The 23,037-nt window shown below is 34.3% G+C and overlaps 1 protein-coding gene across 1 annotated transcript in view; it reads right to left on the reverse strand.

Annotated features, from left to right (window-relative positions):
• Positions 1-247: 247 nt before the first annotated feature.
• Positions 248-23,037, reverse strand: part of LOC129221017 (acetylcholine receptor subunit alpha-like 1) — a 132,187-nt gene continuing 109,397 nt past the window's right edge. The window contains exon 6 of the mRNA XM_054855453.1: positions 248-424. Coding sequence (XP_054711428.1) covers positions 248-424 — 177 coding nt within the window. The remainder of the gene's footprint in view (positions 425-23,037) is intronic.

The raw sequence follows: 23,037 nt of genomic DNA on the forward strand, positions 1-23,037 counted from the left end.
AACTTTATAAGCGAAAATATTAAGTGCTAACCAAACAGTGTAAAGTACAATCTGCCATGCAACTCTAATCCTATCTGATTTCATCTGAAAGTTGTCAAATTGCAACGTTATCCCCATCATTTGGCGATTTTGGAAAAAAAAAACCTAACTGAAGTTCTCTCTTTTGTTTTGGGACAGTTATAAATACATTGATGCCACTAATAAATTTCCAGCCATTCTATTTTTGTGCGTCATTTGCATTATTTGATCAGTCCTGAAGAACCTGTGCCACTTTGGAGCTTATTATATCGATGGGCTCATCAGTGTCGTAAAGCAGGGGAGCAGGAAGAAAGATGCCAGCAGTGCCAATGACACAAGCTGCGGTGAACATCCAAAGGAATAACCTGTCGAGCACCATAGCAACATACTTCCATTCATCTTTAACCTGAAAAATAAAAGGTTTTGTTCGTCAAGTTCATTATAAGAATGGACGGGGTTACACGAACGCAAAATAGTTTTACTTAATATGGAATCGGTTTATTTTTATAACAATTAAGTACACTGTTAAAAATTCAGGAAATTTTTATTCTAAATGCTACTGTAAAATGTAGTGTTTAAAGTACAGAAAAAAGTTACAGTAAATTGTACCAAAAAATAAATAAATAAATAAATAAATAAATAAATCTTTACTATTAATAAAGCTGAAAGTCTCTCTGTCTGGATCTCTGTGACGCGAATAGCGCCTAGACCGTTCGGCCCATTTTCATGAAATTTGGCACAAAGGTAGTTTGTAGCATGGGAGTGTGCACCTCGAAGCGATTTTTTCGAAAATTCGATTTTGTTCTTTTTCTACTCCAGTTTTAAGAACATTTTCCCGAGCAAAATTATCATAAGATGGACGAGTAAACTACCAAGTTATCATAACGTGGAACCGTAACATGTGCAAGCCAATTGGCGAGTAATTCACCATACATTATTTGTAAATATACATGCGCACCAAAAGACCTTTTAATTTTCTACTAAGGGCAAAGCCGTGCGGGTACCACTAGTAAATAAATAAAAAAACGATAGCAGCGCCAGTTGATACACCACGTGATTTACAATATCAAGCACATAGGACCGTACTTCCCCTCACACGATGTGTCCCAACTGGTATGGTGGTCAGCAAAGCCGCCTGCCGATACGAAGGTCCGGAGCTCGAACCTGCTTCTCACATGCTGAATTTTTTAACTCTCGTTTATTCTACCGTAAAATTTACTGTAAAATAGGATTTTACGGTAAAAGTTACTGGCAACATGGATGCCAATCACTTTTACGATCAAATTTCAGGATTAGTTTGAGCAGTGTACGTAAGCATTCAGTTATCGCCCGAAAGCCAGGGATAAGGCGGAACAACATGCAATATACCGACAGCCAGGTTATCACATCCAGAGACTGCAGTTTCGTAATTTTCGTGGACTCGTCAGTCTGGAGCTGCGAATAACCGAACTGGAGGCAGATGTCATATCATTGAAGCTGAGGTGTGCCAACAAACTGGTAGCTAAACCAAAATTAGCTTACCAGTGAGAATCCACAGCCATGGCACGGTTCAATTTGTAAATGGTGGGCGAATCTTGCGTTCCAGCTCAGCTATTTGCTATTCCAGGCTGATGAGTCTATAAGAAAGACGAAACTGCAGTTTCTTGATGTGATAACTGGGATCCTCTGTTGTAATTAAGTTCGTATTTGTCAGCAATTCAACCAATAATTCTTAAAGAACGAAAGAATACAATAACAATAGCTGAAAAAGATTTTCTAATAAAAATGCAATTGTTATTGAAAAAGTAGTTAAACAAGTCCCAGCTACAAAGCAAAACTTTTTGGCTTTGTTGCATATTTTTTATTTCAGCATCTAATCATTAGAGAAAGCATTCTGTTTTTTAATTCTATTACGATGTAGAATTCTCATTTAGCGGTATATGCCCAAATGCATTATATGTGCCTGTGCAGACAATATGAAGTATTTTTTCTCTTTTGCTGCGTTCGGTGGCTTCACTTTGTAGCAAACGCGCTAAATTAAGAAAAAAATGCGTAGTTTTCAATATAAAAATGAAGTTTCATTAAAAAAGGAATGGTTTAATGAGAAACTGGAGTTTTAAAATGAAAGGCTCTTTGCCGTAATAAATATTATAACTTTGGAACTTAGGTGTGTTTTAAGTATGGAAGAGTGACTTATAACTTGCGCTTCAATTTCTCAGATTCTAGTAGGTAATCCTTAAAATTCAGGTTGTTCATTTGGCTAAAAAATTATGGCAGAAATCTACAAGTACACTCACCCTCAATGCATCAGTAGTGAAAAGAAAACAAGTAACTAAAGTTAAAAACTAAAAAAAAAAAAACCCGACTAAGTCGCAAATGTAGAATTAAGAGGGGAAATTGAAAATCTTTTTAAAAGCCTTATACTATCGAAATTTAATTACTAGTATTTTATTTGTTAACAAATAGAAACTGGCAAAAGATGAAAATTTTAAATCATTGCTTTTAACATAGAGCATGGCCCCACTCAATGCGCTGGCGGTTACCCCACTCAATGCGCTCAATGCGCCCCACTCAATGCGCTGGCGCTTAAGTATTGAGTGGGGCCATGCATAGAGTAAAGAAATTTACATGGTAAAAAGGAGATGAAATTGAAGCCGGAATTATGGGATACAGCGGTGCAATGATGGGCGGGGTTATGATAACATGATCGCTTCGCGAGAATAGCTTTCACCAAGCTCGCAAAGAGACCGAATAAAATAGCTCGCGGATTGGTTTGCATTTTAATTCATGTTTTAATGCAATTTCAAATACGTGCTTCATAAACTTGCAACAATATCTAAGTTTAAATTAACAACCAATTGAGATTCAGTAATGGAATGTTTTGAATCAAAATGTATCTCAAGTTATTTAGCAAGAAGCTAAGGATCTTGGGATACAGCGGTGCAACTTCCGGCTTCAATTTCTTAGTACAGCGGGGCCTCTCTATGTAATTTCTTTACTCTAAATACGCCTTTTTGACTTATAGTCTTTGCCAAATTCAACTCGACCATCTACTTCTGCAATAACAGCATGATCTTTTGGACGTCTTGCCTCAATAAGTTCAGCTACTCGTGGCAGACCACCAGTAATATCTTTTGTTTTAGCTGATTCCCTTGGAATACGTGATAAAATATCACCTACTGACCCCTTAGCACCATCTTCAACATTTAAAATAGCATTCACTGTCATGTAATATCTAGCCTCTAAACCATTGGATAGCATAATAGTTTCTCCATTCTCATTAACTAATTAATTACGAGGACGTAACTCTGCTCCGCGTGAACATTGTTTTGATTCAATTGTAACTTTAATGGCTTTCAATTTCCTTGTCGGCCAACAATGAATTCAGTTACCAATTGCGTGAATAAAGGCTTAGCCATATTTAAAATCTGCTTTAAAAAAGCGTCATAAATCGAATTCTATATAACATGGAAGTTCCAAGCACATTCTATCCGATACCAAAAGAAATACTCTTTATTTTGGTTTTAATTAAAAAAAAAACTGTGTTTTCACTGCAAAAAACCTTTCAGAGGGTTTTAATTGATATCTTCGTTGATTAATATCATCCGAAGATCCAACCTAGCTAAGAACACTCTCGATCAACCCTCCTTTCGAACAAATTTTTTTTCTCAAAATCGGTCCTTCCGTTATAGGTGCTAGAATGCCACAGACAAATACACACACACACACACAGATACACAGACGCGTCAAACTTATAACAACCTTCCTTTGTGCGTCAGGGGTTAAGAAAAACCAATCAGCAAAAGCGATTTAGAAGTAAAAATACAGAGATTGTTGGAAATCTTTGTTTCTCATGTGAAGTTATACTTCATCTTTCCTCCTTCTTGTTTTGTGCTACTATGACCAATGAAAAGTGATTTCCCACAGATAAATGTACAATAACCAATTTATCAATTTTCATTTTTCGTGTGCGTAAAACTTAATAACTAATCGAAAGATGTGCTGAGCATAAGCAGTCGCTCCTGTAGAGAAAAAGAAAATTTTCTTTATAAGCGTTAAAAAAACTTTTCTAAAAGTTAAATAGCTTTTGCATCTCCAACACATACACTTAAGTTTAAGAAAAAAAAAAAAAAAACTGAATATCACTCATTTATATACTAGCGAATTCACTGATCGAGTAAAGGTCTGACGTCATCACCAATGAAACTCGCGCCATAGCATGATAATTTGACTATATTTTTTGGTAATGTTTGACATGTAGAGAAATGCTTTATTTTGACAGGGATGAACTGGATCCGGTAACTTAACTGTTTTACTGGTAAGACTAATTTTAGGAGAATGAAGGAACGAAAATGTGGTCAACAATGAAAGTCATCTACTGGAGTTTAGGGTTAATTCACTGGAATTAGGGTTAAAATTTCAACTATCAAAATATCTCCAAAGTGGCAATTGCTCCGTTCAAATGGAGAAGCAATTTTCACCCGTCATATCTTGACGGGCGATTTTCTAGCCTTTTATGATCTTCTAATGAATATAAGTCACAGCACTTCACCTTGAATGTTTGTTTACGAGTTTGAATAAGAAAGTTTATGGGAGAGAAAAGTATAGCGTTATATAAAAGAGGAGCATAGTACTTGCCATTTGGTGTGCATAAATGTAACAAAATACATCGTACGACTCATCATAGAATGTTCGAGAAAACAATTTCCTTTTAAGTTATTTGGTAGACCGACCAGTGAATAAATAGCTGGTAATATTTTGAAATGAAACTTTTTATGCGAGGGCTATGCAGTTCTGATCGGCAAACTTTTGTGCGACGGAAGTGACGTAGTTTTTTGGGTGACGAAACGTCGCGCATGCGCTCTTGTCGCATTCTTTCATTCTCGCTGTCCGTGCTTGCATGTGCTGCGTTGAGTACAACTGTTGGTTATCAACAGAATGCATTGAATCACGTGAGTCTGATGCTCTTCGAGTATTGTTTAGTGTTCTCGTTGTTTATAATCTATTTTGCTTTTTTTTAAATGTGCAATTTTGTTGTGAATATGACATAAACGTCTTGGCCGGGACTCAATCCGGGGTTCCGATGGATTCAAATCTTTGTGCTCGGCCAAATGAGCATATTGAGAAGAGATAAAATGGATGAAGTGAAAACTTTTTTTCGTGAAGCAAAGACACCAAATCACGTGATATATTTTAAAGCAAAGCATTGGAAGAAGTCAGGTTTCTTTCCATAGTTTCACGCAAAACATGTCAACCATTCGTCGTTGTTGAGTTAAGTGACTTGAGGATCTTTGCCTCAGCTTTTGCTAAGCCAATGATTGAACTTGATCCCTCCATTTACTAATTCCCGCTCTAAAGATAGTCCCTTAAAAGTGCTTTCTCTGTACAGAGATTCTCTACTCATGTCTCCATACTAAAATGTGTACAAAAGTATGTGTACGAAAACCACGTTAAAGCAAACTGGCGTTAAACTTCAGACGTTTAGTTTCATTGATGTCCGACTGTTTCTTTTAATAAAAGAAGAAACTTTCATTCGATTACATTTAAGACAGTTTAGGTTTGAAAAATGGGTTCTTAACGAGAAATAGTTTCCGAAGAGCTATTATTTATTTTAAGAAATCGTTTGTCTTTACGACAGAAAAAGTTCATCCCTATCGTGTGTCTTTAAAACAGACTTAGTTTTTTTTTCTTTTTTTCCAGCGACACTTTTTTTTTACGACAGAAAAAAATCATTTTTTATCGTGTGTCTTTACGACAGAAAAAAGTTCACTTCTATCGTGTCTTTGCAACGGACTTCGTTTTTTTTTTCCTTTTTACAACGAGTTTTTTTTTCTTTCTTTTTTCACTACAGAAAAAAAAATCACTTCTATCGTGTGTCTTTACGATAGAAAAAAGTTCATTTCTATCGTGTGTCTTTACGACAGAAAAAAGTTCATTTCTATCGTGTGTCTTTGCAACAGACCTTGTTTTTTTTTCTCTCTTTTTTTCCAACAAACAAGCTTTCAAAAGTTTTTTCTTAGATGATTTGGCAATAATAACTTCCTTTTATGCATTAAAAAAGATTTAAAAAATGCTGTGTTTGTCACTGGTAGAGGATGTTCATTCATGGGTTGGTGCCCTTTATTTTTCATTTCAATTAACCGAAAACCCAGACGCAGAACCTTAAGAAAATGTAATTGCGCTTAAGTGCTCATTCGCTGATCAGCATCCCCTTCTTCAAATTAAATTTCAATATTTTTTTAAAGTAATAACCTATAAAATTTCGATTATGATGTAGATTAGATCGCAAAAATATTTATGACTCAGTGTTTTTATTGTGTTTTAATCCAAGAAGAAAGAACCACTTTAGACGCTTCTGTTTTTATTCCAAGGTTTAATCACAAACCCGAAACATCTTAGAAAGTATCAAAGTTGTTATTATTTCCTCTACATTGATCGCGGGGCAAAATCAATATATTTAATATTTCACCTAACGCTGTTTAGCTTATCTTTCAGCTGTAAAAACTCATTCACCCATTCAGTATATCTATGCAACAGCAGGGCACATAGAAGAGGAATAAAAAAAATCCACCCTTTCTGAAACAAAATATACACAGTACGTAACGTTTTCGGAATGCTCGATTGAAGTTCAAAAGATCCATGGTTTGGACGAGTAAAAATTCTTGCAATTGAAAGTGTCTTCCCATCTTTTTCTAGTATCTCACTTCTCATATAAAAAGAGCATAAAAAATATAAAAAAAGAAACATCTTAAGGCTTGTGGATAAGAAAATGGCGAAGCTGCGTCGGTGTTTCCACATCGTTTGCTCAGTCCGTTGAGATGATCTTTGTCCTGGACGTGATGGATCCCAGTTCAATGTCCTAAAAAAAGAGTTGGGATCCCTTTTTTTTTTTCCTGAGCAAGTATTTCATGCTTGATGAGGCGAAGAAAATATTCTCGATAAGTGAGTTTTTTCTTCTCCTGGTAGCGGGTTCCCATTGTTGTAATATGCCGTATAATGCTACTCTCTGCTCCAGTAGTTTCCTGTATACAATATTCATGGGTTTGCTTAAGCCTTGTTTAAGATTTCGATAGAGTCTGTTTTCTGCTTTAGTAGTTTTAGTGATAAATTTAATGATAAAGAAAGCTGCTGGTCAAGGTTCCTATTTTTTCTCCTTTTGATTGATTTGATATTAAATATTTGTTTTCTAGACAAATTCCGTAAAGTATTACAGTAGATGACCGTTATAACGCACACCTTGGAACCAGAGCTTTTGCGTTTCGCAGGTTTTGGCGTTATATAGAGCATCTCTCAAATATTGTAACTATTATTAAGAATTAATCTATATAGTAGCACTTCAGAATGAGTTTTATCTGCAATGAGGTTTACAGCACTAATTATACAATTAGTCATTTACAGTTAAATATGTTTCACAATAAAAAGCGTGAATAATCCTGCACTTCTGCTAGCCTCAAGGTTTGCATAACAGCTGCATTTTCAAGAGCCATCTGGCCATTTTCTTTTACTGTGAATATCAATTTTCATTTAAAAGTTTTGAATTAAGATGGAAAGATGAAAAACTGTTTCAAAAATTAAATGGCCTAACAAATTTAATGTTTGCAAGGCAAAACAGAGGGAGTTTTAGACTTGAAAACCTTTTGTTTACTTTTGGAAAGCTGTGCGGTTTATAGAGAATTGCGTTATATAGGTCGGCGTTATAAAGGTATTCTACTGTATAAAAAATGCTGAAAACATTTATTTTTTTTCAAAGAAAGTTACTTTGATTGAGTTTCTGATAATTCAGAATGCTGGAAAAGGCAGAATTTTACTACTTTAGAGGAAAGGCCTCTAATATAAGACTCTATTTAGAACTAAAAAAATAATAACCTACATTATCTGACCAAATGTATTGGGACACTTTCAAATGTTCACATTTTACAGAATTTCTTCAGAAATAAGAGATCAATTGCTTTGAAACTTTTGTCACATAAAAGATATGCTCCAGGTGTCATATTTCAATAAAAATTATATCACCCTTGCGTTTCAGGGATCAGTAACAAATTAAGGAAAACAAAAATATAGTTCGATCATCATTAATCGTAAAAAGCTGAGAATAAGCTGTAAATGTCAGAAATTAGTTCGCTTACTATGTGCAATTATTTTACATTACTTTCGAGAAAGTATCACTGATATTCACGAAGATATGATCATTTCTTTCAAAACTATGTGTTTTATTTGAAGGTTTTTGGCTTATAACATGCAAAGTTTTCCATCAAAGCTTACCAAACGTGCAGAAAACGTGACAGCATACAAGAGAAGTATAATCCTGAAACTTGAAACTGAAATGTCTAAAATCATTAAAATATGGGCATTTGAAGCAATTTAATTTTTTACTGCGCATGCGCGAAAGATAGCAATTCTGTACCTCAAAGCCAAAGGAACGTATGTCACATTATGGTAATTTTACAGTAGAGAGGAAAAAACTTTTTTCTGGCGCATGCAAAGGATGGGACACGCGCTCTTTTAACCCTGGTAAAAAATTGAAAAGGATTTTTCTTAAAGAATTGTGTTTGATGTGAAATAAGATTCTACATACAATGCACTAATAAACAGAAAATCGCAATTTTTTGACTTACGTCCTCCTGGTTTTGAGGTGCAGAATTTATAACTTTCCTAATCTAAAACCCAACTAGATTCCTCAACTCATGATAAAATTAAAGTTGAATATCTTGAAAATTCAGAAAGTTATCAGCGATCTAATGAGCCGAATTTGAATAACGCTTGGATCGGTGACAAATCGTGAGGGGTCGTTCGAAAATAACCTGTTTTTATTATGAACTAGTGGCACCCGCACGGCTTTGCCAGTAGTAGAAAATTAAAAGGTCTTTTGGTGCACCTGCATATTTACAAATAATGTATGATGAATTTCTCGCCAATTGGCTTGCTCATGTTACGGTTCCACCTTATGATAACTTGGTAATTTACTCGTCCATCTTATGATAATTTTTCTCGGGAAAATGTTCTTAAAATTGGAATAGAAAAAGAACAAAACCGAATTTTCGAAAAATCGCATAGAGGTGCACACCCCCATGTTACCAACTAATTCTGTGCCAAATTTCATGAAAATCGGCCGAACAGTCTAGGCGCTATGCGCGTCACAGAGATCCTGATTGACAGAGATCCGGACAGAGAGAGAGAGAGAGATCCGGACAGAGAGAGATCCGGACAGAAAGATATCCAGACAGAGAGACCTTCAGCTTTATTATTAGTAAAGATTGCGCTGAATGATTGCAAGCAAATGTTACAAACTTAAATTGTTTGAATTGTTGAACAAAGTATTGTTTTGTTAGTTATAACTGATTATAATTAACAAAAGATGTATTTTTACATATTTTGTTATGTAATTATTTGTAATTGAAATGTTTAACTTGCAGCAGTTATTGCATTTAGTTGGAAAATATGTAAAATGGACGAGCTTTGCGATATTTATTGCAACCCTACTTTCACCAACCCATTCTTGAATTTTCCTCTGCGTATTGAACCTTCAGCAAAATGAACCGCTCTGAAAAAAGGAATGGCGACGTACCAACTTCTTACAGCCAGACCTTCACCTATAATATTCATCATTTTATTAATATCCAACAAATGGGCAAACATATTGTGTTATGAAGCTTTTAGTCTTTTACTGCAACTCAAAGTTCTTTATTTAAACTGCCGAAAGCTTTCCGTATATATAAACTCTTTAGTCCAATATATCATTGTTAAGCCGATATGGAAAAATAACTTCCAACGATTGACAGTGAATGTAACTATTTTAATTTAATGATATTTTTAGGAAAATAATTCAAAAGTTACTGCTTACTGCCATGTAATTCAACCATCATCTTTTCCTCAGTGCGTATTTGGTCCCGAGATAAATGATTATTTTACAAGATTTGAGATATGCATTATCTTCAATTAGGAGATTTCTCTAGATAACAGTTATTGAACATTTTAAGAGATTTTGAAAATCTGACTAGTAAGTTAACCCTTTCAATCTGAGTCGGGCTTTATTTATTATGCGACAAAACTTTAATGGAAAATGTTAAGTAACTACCACGAAAAATTTTAAATTAATAAACGAATGCGTAAAAAGAGAGACTTTTACCCATGTTCAGGAAGTTTTTTTTTGGGCCGGGTAAATTTTGAAATGTTAAGAAACACAAATGAATAAATCTACGTAAATAAAACAAAGAATATATGTGTACTAGCTGCGTCGCCCGGCTTTGCACGGTCTACCTCGAAAATAAAAGTTATGTCAAGTGACGCCTGTTCAACCCTCAGGATTGGACAAAAAGAAAAGAAAAAAAAAAAATCAGTGAAATGTTGCAGCAGATTGCGGAAAATCCCCAAAAAGTAAACATTTTAAATCCCCTGATTACAGGAAAAGCCTCAAAACAAAAACAAGAATTTTACCTGTTCATATTCGAGAAAAAAAATGGCAACAAATCTTTCATCTCAATGATTTTCTTCACCCGATATACATTTTAATAAAAGCGTTGTTGTGGAAAGTTGAGATGAAGCACTGAATAATAATTTGAATGGAGGAAAGCCTTCGAAAAATAGGGATTTGATTTTGTAATCTAAGAGTCATAATTAATAGTTTTTAATTGATATCTCCGCTAATTATTATCGGAGGATTATGTTAAATAGCCAAACATGAAGACGGGAAGATGACGAATCCATCGATACCTGGTTCGATGGTCAGTTCACTGTCGTTCGGGAGAAGAAGCTTGGACATAGATAGATAGATAGATAGATACTCAGATTTTATATGTATAAGATGTATGTATGTATGTACATTCCCTATACAAATCAACAGTTCAGTCCAGATCTCGACCAAATTTGGAAGGGAATTTGGTCGAGATCCGTGGCTTACTTGGGCACCCGAGAAGGAATGTAGGTGAGTTTTCAAACGCCAAAAAAGTACCGAACCGTTCTAATTTTAATTTTAAGGCCCGAAAATGGCATTAAATGGCTCTTTCTACCCGAAATAATTATCCGAACAGTTCAATTTTAGCACCATTCGAAAGCCCGCAAAAAATTCTTCTGGTGTACAGTTACTTCCTTCGAATTTTTTTTTAAAAAAGGCTGTAAAATCACCAGAACAGTTTCCATTTAAAGCATTTTTAAGTCCAATGGAACAGCATTTGCATATCGGAAAATTATCGTTTGCGCGAGCTCATTTTAAATTAGCGTAAATAAAACCATTCAGAAAGTTGCTATTTTTTTTCTCGACTGTGACTAAAAAAGAAATTTTGTTTGTTTTTTGAGGTAAAAATTTCCTATTTTGATTATTATTTGGCGAATTAACTACATTCTTTTTTTTTTTTTTTGTACTGCCAGCAGAAGATAATTAAGGATTTTATTTGCATTTATGGAGAGTTGCGTTTAATCCATTAGGTAACTTTTAATTTGCTGTTTTGAATGTTTGTTTTGACGAGAAATTTGCAGTATTTTTTTCCCCCTCTAATTAAGGCTTGATTGTTGAACATTCGTCATTTGACATAACTTTTATTTTCGAGGTAGACCGTGCAAAGCAGCTAGTAAACAAATAAAAAAGGGATATGATTCTGAAATGTTTAAGAATAATAACAAAGAAAGAACACAGGCAGTATTCATCAGGCTTTGCAGCCTGATGAATAATCATTACTTTTTATGTTAGTAATCAACGAAAAATTTTTACTCTCGAAATTCGTAACGATTTGTTCACTTAAGAAAAAGCTATACACGCTTAAAATTGATGATCTGTGCCGAAGCAATTCTTTGCCCTAGAAGTGAAAACGTTTCCTCTGTTCGAGCATGGCCCGACTGAATTTCCGCTACGCTTACGTGCCTTGACAATTTTTGACATTTCTGTGTTAAACCGATGCAGCTCATGCATACACCAATCAATGTCAACGTTTCAATGCAGCTCATGCATCCACCAATAAATATCAATGTTTCAAAGCTTGTTTATATTTTTGATTGGACGTCGTCCATTTTGACCGCAAGAGGCGCCACAGAGAACCCCTGCATCCACCAATCAATGGCAAAGTAATGGAAACAGGGGTGCCCTGTGGCGCCCTCTTTATTACCATGAGTTTCAGCGATTGCCACGGCCTTAAAGTCTAATATAAGTGCTATTCCTAAACTCTATGATTCTGAGAACAACTCGGCTGAATATCTCAGTCAGCTTGACGTGAAGAAAGAGAAGGCGAAAGAAAAAATGATAAAATGGTGTGAAGTAGTAAATATAAAAATTGAATCAACAATATTTCTGTTAAAGTAAGATGTCCTTTGTTAATGTGCTTTCGAACCAATCTTCGAACTGTAAGAACGAGCCAAATCGAGAAGTTCATGTAATAATTTTAGACCCCATAATATTTTATTCCTTACTTCCTGTAATATGTATTTGGTAATTTCATAATTGAGTGTAAAATTAAGGCTACCCGAGCTGCATATAATTTAATTTAGTTTTAGGTTAAGGAATTGCGCATTCAATTTGACTTTGTGTATATATTTTCGGAGATAAAAAGCAGACTTTTCAGTTTGCGCATACTTGATTTTACTTTGGAAAAAAAAAATGAAATCCTGACTTTTTTCTGTTAATACTGTGTTTATGCATTTTTTGTTGAAAATCTTATATAAAAATTAAAGCAAAATGCATACGGTTTTCCGCATAAATTTCCAAACTTTCTCTAACGTATTTCAGTAAAATTAGTTTCATAAATAGATATTTAATTGAATAAAATGCTTCAATAAATGTTTAAGACAAATTGCAATTTTAAACTTTTTCTAACATTTTACGTCTCAAAAATGCTAAATATGCTGCTTCGTAGGGCGATAAGATATCTAATAAAAGAGTTTTGAGTTTAATTTTATTATTGCAAAAATCTAATGCGGAAGAAAGCCTTCAAATTAATGTGTCTTTAAATGTATGATAAAAGTGGTTTAATTAAATTAAAATATTTCGTTCCCCCGTTCAAACTTTTGCTATCATATCCTAGAAAAAAGAGAGTGAGAAAGAATCATTCTCTAGTTATTTTAGAAAACTGAATCGAAATTTAATTTGTTTTCTTATAGAACTAAGTTTAGAATTTTATCTATTTGCCAAAAACTCTCTCTACGATACTTTTAACGATAAAGGAATTTTTCGTATTTTCAAACTAGATATAAAATGTCCAGATTATCCCATATTCGTTTTTTCAAACGTGTTTTTAGGATTCTTTATGATTAATAAGATTACATGGAGGGGTGATTTTTCTTGACGAGAATCACAGGGGGAAAACTCTTCTGCAAATAGTCACTTTAGATTGTCGGAAGTTAACGAACTTCATTCGTGAAATTATTTGTGTGACAGTTTTTCACTACAATTCATTACATTTCTGTCATTGATATAGCCTTATTCAAAATAGCGTTTGCAATTACGGCGTTAAATCTCAGATTTAGGATAATAAATATTTTGATGATGGGAACATTTGAAAAAGTTGAATAATCAAATTTAACCGTCAATTTATACAGTCTCATGACACTGTTACAAGCAGTTTTGTTCTGAACATTTCGTATATTGTTACTAATTTATAACTTTTCAAATCTTTTTCCTTTTTAAGCAAAGTTATAAAAACGCGCGGCGTAGAAAATCAAGTTGATTGCTGTTAAAAAAAGAGGTTGGACTTAAACTTGCTCCACTTGAAGTTTTTTTTAATGAAACATCTTGTTTCATTAAATGTTTTTGAAATTAGGGTATTTTATTTTGTTTTTAGTAGTCTTTAATTTTATTATTTTTTTCGGTTAAAACAGGGGAATAGTTTTGCTTTTAAACAATTTCTAAAGGGGAAAAAATAAGTACTTGGCATCAACTGTCTCTTGCTCTACTTTAATGGGTAAGCATTAATAAGAAATTTGCAAAAAAGTAGTGGCAGATATTTAGCAACAGCTAATTTGAGTATTTACTACACTCTACGCTAATTAAAAGTTTATTTTGTTTATGTTGTAGTAAAAATTTATAAGAACGAATTCTACAAGGTAGCACAGCACAGCTGAAGACACTATGAAAATAATTTCTCAATATGTTTTCCTCAACTATAGCTTATGGGGGAATAAATTTTTTTTGCAGTTGCATGTTTTTAACCCCATTCATTATTTTAAAAAAATCTTTTCAAACAACAATGTGTCGAAGTAGAACCACTAGAGGGATGTATTAAGTCTTGAAAAAAGTCCTGTTCAAGCTTGTTTGTCTTAAGGGGTGAATGATAAAATTAGCTCGGTAACCAACATTGGTATACTAACTTTTAACCACTGTTACCTGACTCACGAGTTTTCAAAAAATAACATGCAGACAAGAAAATCCAAATCAAGTTTTTATGCATAATCTTGAACATCGCCCGTCAAGGTATGGACGGTGAAATTTGATTCTACATCTGAACGAATGACTTTCCTGTTTGGTGATATTTTGATAGTTGAAAAATTTTAACCCTAACTCCAGAGGATTAACCCTATGACTCCAGTAGAAAGCGTTCATTGTTGACCACTTTTTGCTTTCTTCATTCTCCTAAAATGACAGTCTTACCAGTAAAACAGTTAAGTTGATCCTGTTCAGCCTTGCCGAAATAAAGCATTTCCCTGCATGTCAAACATTACGAAAAAAATATTATCAAATTATCATGCCGTGGCGCGAGTTTTATTGTTGGTGACGTCAGCGTTACTCGATCAGTGAATTCGCTATTATATATATGAGAACGTGCTTTTTTTGACAGTATCACCGAACGTATTAATTAACTGATTCGATTTATACATAAGTTTGTTAACATAAACGTTATCAAACGATGTGTTCTTTGCGAACATAAATTTCTGCATCGGAAACAATTATCTGTAAAAATAGGATTGAAAAATCGATGTATATTTTTGCAAGGACCTACTTCATTTCATTATTAGTTTGGAAGTATTGATGTGGGAATACAACAAAAGCAAAAATGCAAATTTTTTCCTACGGTTTGAAAAATTACGCTTTTCAATGTAGCAAAAATGATCAATAATAAGGAAAAGAAGCAGACCATTATTTCTAGATCGCTCTGCATTTTTCTTTTAAAATTTTCATTTCCAATCTTCCATTTCTTTAAGTTCGCATTTTCAACCATCTACAGCTGAAGTAATTATTATTAGTCTTATTTTTTTTTCAATGCAATACCGGTTATCCTACGGAATGCATGAGCAAATAAAACCTCCATTCTCAGGCTTGTCACACGCATTCTGGAAATTTGATCAATGATCGAAAAACTATGATTCAAATTAAAGACGAAGAAGGGTACAAAGCAGCCTGTGGCCAAAATGGCAGAAAGGAAAAATATCCATTAACGCAGATGATTATCTCTCGAAAAGCCCCCCAAAGCCCCCCTCCCTCCCCCAAACAAGCCACTTCACAAAATCTGAACTTTCAATCGTTCTTTCTTTCCCGATATATCCTACTTGTCAGATAAGGAACGTTAAAGAGGCACATTCGTCAAACGTCATTCTGTATCGGAGGAGGGATGGTTCTATGAAGATAGTTTTTTTCCCTTCCTTTGCCTGCTTTCTTTTGTTTGTATATTCTTAAACATATTCTTTTCCCTTTCTGATTCCTCTCGTGAGAAAGAGATGGAAGAGTACTTTTGTGCGTGACAAGGCAGAAAACAAACATTCTGTGAGTGGCCGCAGGTGTAAGTGTTAGAATGTTTAGAACGGAAGAGTAAAGGCAATTAGATGTAATTTTAGAGAAGAATCTGCGGAATGATACATAGAATTTTTTTTTTTACAAAAAGGGATAGAAGTCTGAGATTATTCATGACATATCCTAAAATCTTTATTGTTTCAAAAATATAAATAAACAAAGAATAAACATTCGTTTATTTCTTAGAGAAGGAGGAATTACTAGGTATAATGGAATCGAAGTGTCAGATTATTCGAGCTAAATTCACATTGTTTCATTATTAGACTGAAAATAAATGTTGGACCATGAAATCACTTTGTGTGGTTGAAGGAGATAGAAGTCTCAGATTATACGAGACATAAACTAAACTCGCTTTGTTTCATTTAGGTGCATATACTAAAAACAAGAAAAACGTTGATTTCTGAGAAAATAAGGAATCACTTTGTAAAGTTGAAGGAGATAGAAGTCTCAGATTATGCAAGACATAAGCTAAACTCGCTCTGTTTCATTTAGGTGCATAGGCTAAAAACAAGCAAAGGATTGATTTCTGAGAAACAATGGAAACACTTTGTGTGGCTGATGGAGGTAGAAGCCTCAGATCATGCGAGACATAAGCTAAACTCGCTCTGTTTCATTTAGGTGCATAGACTAAAAACAAGCAAAGCGTTGATTTCTGAGAAAAAATGGAATTACTTTGTAAGGTAGAAGAAGATAGAAGTCTCAGATTATGCAAGACATAAGCTAAACTCGCTTTGTTTCATTTAGGTGCATAGACTAAAAACAAGAAAAACGTTGATTTCTGAGAAAAGATGGAATCACTTTGTAAGGTTGAATGGAGTTAAAGTCTCAGGTTATTAGAGACATAAGTTAATCTCACATTGTTTCGTTAAGATAAACAGACTAAAAATAAACAAGGGTATATTTTTTAGAGACGAAGAAATTCCTGTTTTGCAATTGAAGGGAACTAAAGTATCAGATTATATTTGAGATTTAAGCTAAGCTCAAATCGTTTCATTAAGATAAATAGACTACAAATAAGCGAACTTGAATTTCTGAGAAAAGACGGAATAGCTTTGTAAGGTTGAAGGGGATTAAAGTCTCTGGTTATTCGAGATATAAGCTAATCTCATTCTTCCATTAAGATAAATAGACAAAAAACTAAGCAAACGTTGATTTCTTTGCAAAAACTAATTACTTTGTATGTTTTGAAATGATGGAGGTCGTGTATGTTTTAAAATAAAAAGGTATGCTTCATCACTATGGTAGAAGCATTACCATAGTGATTGCTTGATGTAATCGATATAGTTGAATTTGAACTTTCCATCGATATAATATATGCTCCGTATACAAACCCACAGTTTACGTCGGATCTCGACCAAATTTGGCAGAGAGATACTTGGGCACCCGAGAAGGACCGTAGGGTGGGGGGGGGGGGGGTCAAAAGGAATGTCTCTTTCTTCCCGAAACAATTATCCGATTGTCTTGATTTCAGTCTATTCAAACGCCCGCGAAAAATACCCCTGAAATAGATATACTTCCATAAAACTACCGAGGCTGTAAAATCACTAGGAAAAAAGTTTTCAGCATTTTAAATGTGGGAACATCAATAATAAATCGGAAATTGAACAACTTACGTGAGCTCAATAAAATCATTGAAAAGAATGATCTGTCGTCTTTTTTTTCTCGACTGTGAACAAATAAAATTCTTGCATTTGTTTTGGAGTTTTTTCTGTAGTCGGAGGATTTAAATTTCTTCCTGTTTGGTTATTTTTCAGCGATCTGTCCGGAAATTTTTATTGATTTTTTTTTTTTTTTGAATCCTGATTGTTGAACACGCGTCACTTGACATAATTTTCACTTTCGAGGTAGACTGTGCAAAGCCGGACGACGCAGCTAGTAATAAATGAATAAGAGTAACCCCTTTTTCAATGTGAAATAAATGAGCTTATGGATGAAAAGACACCTTTTTTTAAAGCTCACTTTTTTGCATTGAAAAAGGTGTTCCTTGAACCCCGAAACACATGTCTGGAGTAATCTGCAATGGGCTGTGGTGACCTGATCGACAAAGCATAGGACTTGTGACCAGAGGGTCCCCGGTTCAATCCTAGCCGGTCGAAGATCCACCGTCTTCATTAATGGCGATTGGGGGATGTTAAATGTTCTCGTGGTCACAAAGTACTCCAAGTAAAACGATACCTCTTGGGGTGCTGGACCAGGGATTGTTCGGTTTCTGGTCCGGATCAAAAAATTAGAGCTATGCTCAGGGTCCCATTCAACTGGTTAAGCAACAAACAGCGGTAGGTACGGGGGACTGAAAAGTGAAAAGTGAAAAGTAATATGCAGTTTGTGCAATAAAACTTTGTGCCATATTGTGTTATCATACGTTGTTATTACTTATTTTAAATAAATTATTTGTTAGTGTTTAGCAGCAAAGTGAGCTAACCAAATACTTCTCAAAGTATGAAGTCAACAAGTTTGTTATATCAAAAGCTTAATACGAAATGCCACAGTTCTAAGTATTTTCGGGAATCTAAAAAGAAATTTTTATTTTATCAAAAGTTTCGATAAAGAGAAAAAAAAATCTACAAGCCGAAAAAGAAGATACCTTCCATACCCTTTTTCAAATCTTTGGCGAGGAAATTGAAAGTCCGAAAAAAATCTTCACTATTATTTTCTTCTAGATTCAAAAGAACGTTTTTGATTTTTATCGCCTTGAGGATAAAACTTCATTTTATCTATCGCATCAACAGGTAACATAAAAAAAAAGTCAAGGAACCTGACTATGCAATAGTTTTTCAAAAAAATCCTTTCAATTCTTTTCTAAAGCCGATCTTTTTATAGTTATGCGAAAGTATTTCTCATTAATCCCACTAGAGATCGATTTAGTTTAGAAGAGATAATAAATCTGGAATTAAAATGTCATGCTCTGTTTACAAGAGTAAATTTGAAAATAGTTTATTGCAGTTGAAAAATCGATTAGTTTAAAATTTTCCTCTGTTATTTTTTAAGGCGACGGATTAAAAGTAGTTTAAAAATGCTTATTAAATGTTGATAAAATCGTTAATGCAAAATGATTTGTTTGCTGGTTTTGAGCAACACTGGCTCATTACGAAATGTCAACCATTTTCCGTAAAAGAAGATGCAGATTAAATATGAATGTTACTACCGAAATCTACATTTGATAACACATTTCATTAACGAATTTTTAACATAAAACAGTATTTAGCATGAGGAAAGTAGTGAAGAAGAATGATATTTATAGTAGGAGTTTTAAATTTAAAACGGTTTTTATTATAATTACTAAAAGGTGGCTAAAATACTTGGGAAAATTTTAAACTAATCGATTTTTCAAAGCATAAGAAATATATATGAGCGATAGGTTTCCTAGAATATTGAGAAAAATAAGAGAAGAAGGGCACAGTGTAACGCTGACGGTTTGAAAGAAAAATCAAGATATCCCTATGATGGCTGACTGCTAATACGAGAGGATCAAATTTTCAACAAATAATTCAAAAATCTTTTAAAGAATGATGGCGTAAAATATGTAATATTTTTTGAGTTATAATTTAAATGCAAATAATTTATAATTTAGTTAAGATTAGTCCATTAATAACACATCAAATTGGGTCCAAATAATGTTAGTAAAGTGAAATACCGCGGGAATTCAATTCCTGAGGCACTGCATGTCCATGAAGACACGATAGTTTCACAGAGATAGTTGATAAAAATTAAAAAAAAAGGAGTTTTAAATGAACCTTGCCAAATACTGCTGATAACTCCAATCTGGCATTGTATGTATTTAGCACCTCAATTTTCGCTCCAAATATGGTTAATATCGCCAAGTTATCCACAAATGGTCACTGATTTCAACATTGCATTCCGTACATTTAGTGTAGAAAAAGTGGTGAAGGAAAACGTGTCCAATAGGTAAACAGTGTGACGTCAAAGTTTTGCAAATATTTTATTAAAATAATTCATGAAAAAAAAAAAAAAAAAAAAGAAAGCGCTTTTGTTGTTCGTATTGATTTCTCGCAATTTTCAGACCTAGTGCATTCTAGACTGACAGGCATCCATTATTTCATCTGGAATCACTATCAGCGGATGCCTTTATCACTTGCGAATTTTGAACATTCAGTTTTTCAGCAGATAAAGGCACATGTGCTCTTACAGTACGAATTACACTTCGAATTTAATTTATTAGAGTGCACCTAAGTCAAACAGACAATAGAACTTTGAAATGTTGACAATCATGCGAAACACACCGATGCTGTTGAATTCCTGTACCTTAACAATTTACTAAATTGAACCGGGTTTGAACTAGCAAATTGGTCGTATGGGGCCAGCATCTTACAAACCCAACAACGCCACCTTTCCGAACAATGAGAAGAGTGGCAAGAGACATTTTACTTGACCAATAAATGCAAGTATACATTTACAACTTAAATAAAAATACTAAACACTCTTGTTTTGAAGACACGAACCAAAAATATGAATCAAAGGCGTAAAGTGATATTGAATCTTTTACCTTTCAAATTCATTACTTGCTTTTCGAGCTTATACAAAACACCACGACTAATTTCAACAAATCTGGGCCGATGTCTAGATACACAATCATAAGCACAAACTCCATAAAACTTGCAAAAAATGAAAGCGGCGTTGATACCCTCATTAAAATGATACACGGTTAAGCTCCTGAAACCCAAATTAATTACTGCAGGGAAGAAATTGTGTAATACCTTAGGTATTAAATGAGTTCATTTAAGGCGACAGTAAAAAGTACGAACAGGGCTTCTAATGAAGCCGTTTATCTGATTGCAAGAATACGGATAAGATATTACAACCATTAGAGTCCATAAAGGAAATCGTTAAACAAATAAAGTAATTTATCGGTGATTATTCTGGTGACAGCATAATCAGGGAGCGACTATTTATAATCAGCTCTCAAACATTTAAGAGCTGAGGTTGCAGATCTTTTTCTGAGAGGTGGAACGAAACATGATGCATGGAAAATTGAAATTTTGGCTCAGGTGTTTATTTTTACGAGATAAAAATCAATTTCGGGAGTATGAATTGTTGATTGGTGATGAGGAATATTGTTTAGTAATTTGAAATGTAAAGAACTTTTTCCCGGGACGTCTGACAAATTTATTTCGACTTTGGAAAATTCGGAACTTTCTTTAAAAAAAGGGTAAAATAATTGAAACCAGAGATATATTAATCGTCTGTACAAGTAAATTTAATGAATTGAAAATCAGAAGTGTGCCTAGAAAATGTAGTCAAAAATCATAGAATTGTAAAGAAGCAATAACAATATAAAAAAAGTTGAATTCTAACAGGAAATGTCAAGCAGTTTAAATTTTAAGAATCAAAATAGTAAACATCTTATCCTCCCTGCAATACAGGGAGTTTTAGAATGAACTCCGCTGCTTTGAAAATTCATAACAGAGAAGCAGTGAGAGACAGAGAGATTAAATAAGTGGTACTGCCCGTTTTCCTTACCCGACACTTCCCGCGTATTTGCACATTCGTCAGACTTGCACTGATTTTATCTTAATAGGGGCGGAATCCAAGTTAAAGGATTCAAATTGGAAATGCAAAAAAACTTGTTCAGCAGTTCTTCCAAAGTGGCCTCGAAAAAGACGTATCACACTGGAGTGTGATATGTCCACCCCTATTTGTGGTTTAACCAATTGGATGGAGACCCTCAAGACATCTCTGTTTTTTTTTCTTTTTATTTTATACAGACCTGGAGCCGATCAACCTCTGGTCCAGAAACTCCAGAGGTTTATTCACTTGGAGGACCACAGCATATTTAATGCATCCCAGCCACCATTGACGAACACGGAGGATCTTCGACCGGCTGTCATCAAACCCGGGAGCCTTCAGTTAGAAGTCTGACACCTTACCGATCATTCCACCACGGCCCCCGTCGAAAAAGACAGATATAGAAAGTGAGAGTGGAAAGTGGCTGTTCTCAACATATCACCCCTTTTAAAAATCGAATCAATCCTGAGCGCTAGTTTTGCTTTCGAGAGCGGACAATATGTTGGACAAACAGATCTGGAATTTGTTGAACACCGGTTTTTAGATTTCAGACGCAACCGCACGGTCACAGCACATGTTCAGATGATTATTTTTCGAATACGGAAACTTTTTTTTAGAAAGTGAACATTGCATAATATGATACGTGATGGCTCCTTATATTTGAATATGATGCAGTTAAAAGCCAAAGTTTAAAATTCTAGGAAAAAAGCACAAATAAGGGAAAACACCAGTAGTGGCCAGTGCTTCAGTAGTGACCACTTCAAGTTTACTTTTGTACTTTAAGGAAAGAAATGAACAATAGTAATGTGAATTTTTGTAGGTACTTAATGTAACTATCATATTGAATCAACTTCATTAATCCAGTTATTTGAATTAAAAGTAGGTAATGTAAATTCTTCGGATGGCAAAATGTCAGATGGCCATTACTGAAATTTTCAGGTTTTGGAGTAGCCTCTGCTGGTTCATATATGAGGTAGTGAGAAGCAAAAAGATGCAAGTGGCAAAATTAAAATTTGGAGATAACCAGTACACATGGTAGGTGAATCTCTCCTTTGTCTTGGGGCAAGAGATGGTACTAGTAGCCTTGGTAGGTGCTGCTGTACAGCATGATTTAGAGAAAAAATTTCAATGAAAGCCTACCTAGGATCTGATCCTTAAACGCGTTTTACTCGAAACATAAAATAGTCTACTTGTATCCCTTGGCTTCTCACTGCCTCATTTGTGGTTTGGGAAAAAATGGATAAAAATCGAACAAATCGAAATTCTGGCATTTTTAGAAATTGGGACGATTTAGAAATGGTTGAGCTATCATACGCTCATTGTGTTTCAAGAGGAACAATTAATATTGTAGACCAGCTGTTTAAAAATATACTTCACTGTGACTACTACTAGTGCATTTTAAATCTTGAAGTGCCCACTACTGAAACACCGGCCACTACTGTGTTTTACCTTATGTGCAAAAAATATCATTCCCGTGCAAATGTACTGAGTAATGAACAAATTAGGAAATTAGAGGTTCGTTAAAATAAGTGCCACCGTAATTGAACAGTTTATTTCAAAACCAGTTAAACGACAACCTTCGAAAAAGCACTTTTAGCTTCGTATTAAAATTTTTCAAAAGGATTACAGTGTTTTAAAGTACAAATGGATACATATTTACTGTCCAACCACGGATTGCATGAAATTTTCAAATGTCCAGATAAGACGAATCTATGTGAATAAGGGGGGAAAGTTAAAAATTTGATGCGCGTATTCCGTTCATTTGAATGAGACTCTGCTTCTGCAAAAGCTGACATCGCTAAAAAATAATA

This window comes from Uloborus diversus, chromosome 4 (genome assembly GCF_026930045.1).
Source record: "Uloborus diversus isolate 005 chromosome 4, Udiv.v.3.1, whole genome shotgun sequence".
Lineage (NCBI taxonomy): Eukaryota > Metazoa > Arthropoda > Arachnida > Araneae > Uloboridae > Uloborus > Uloborus diversus.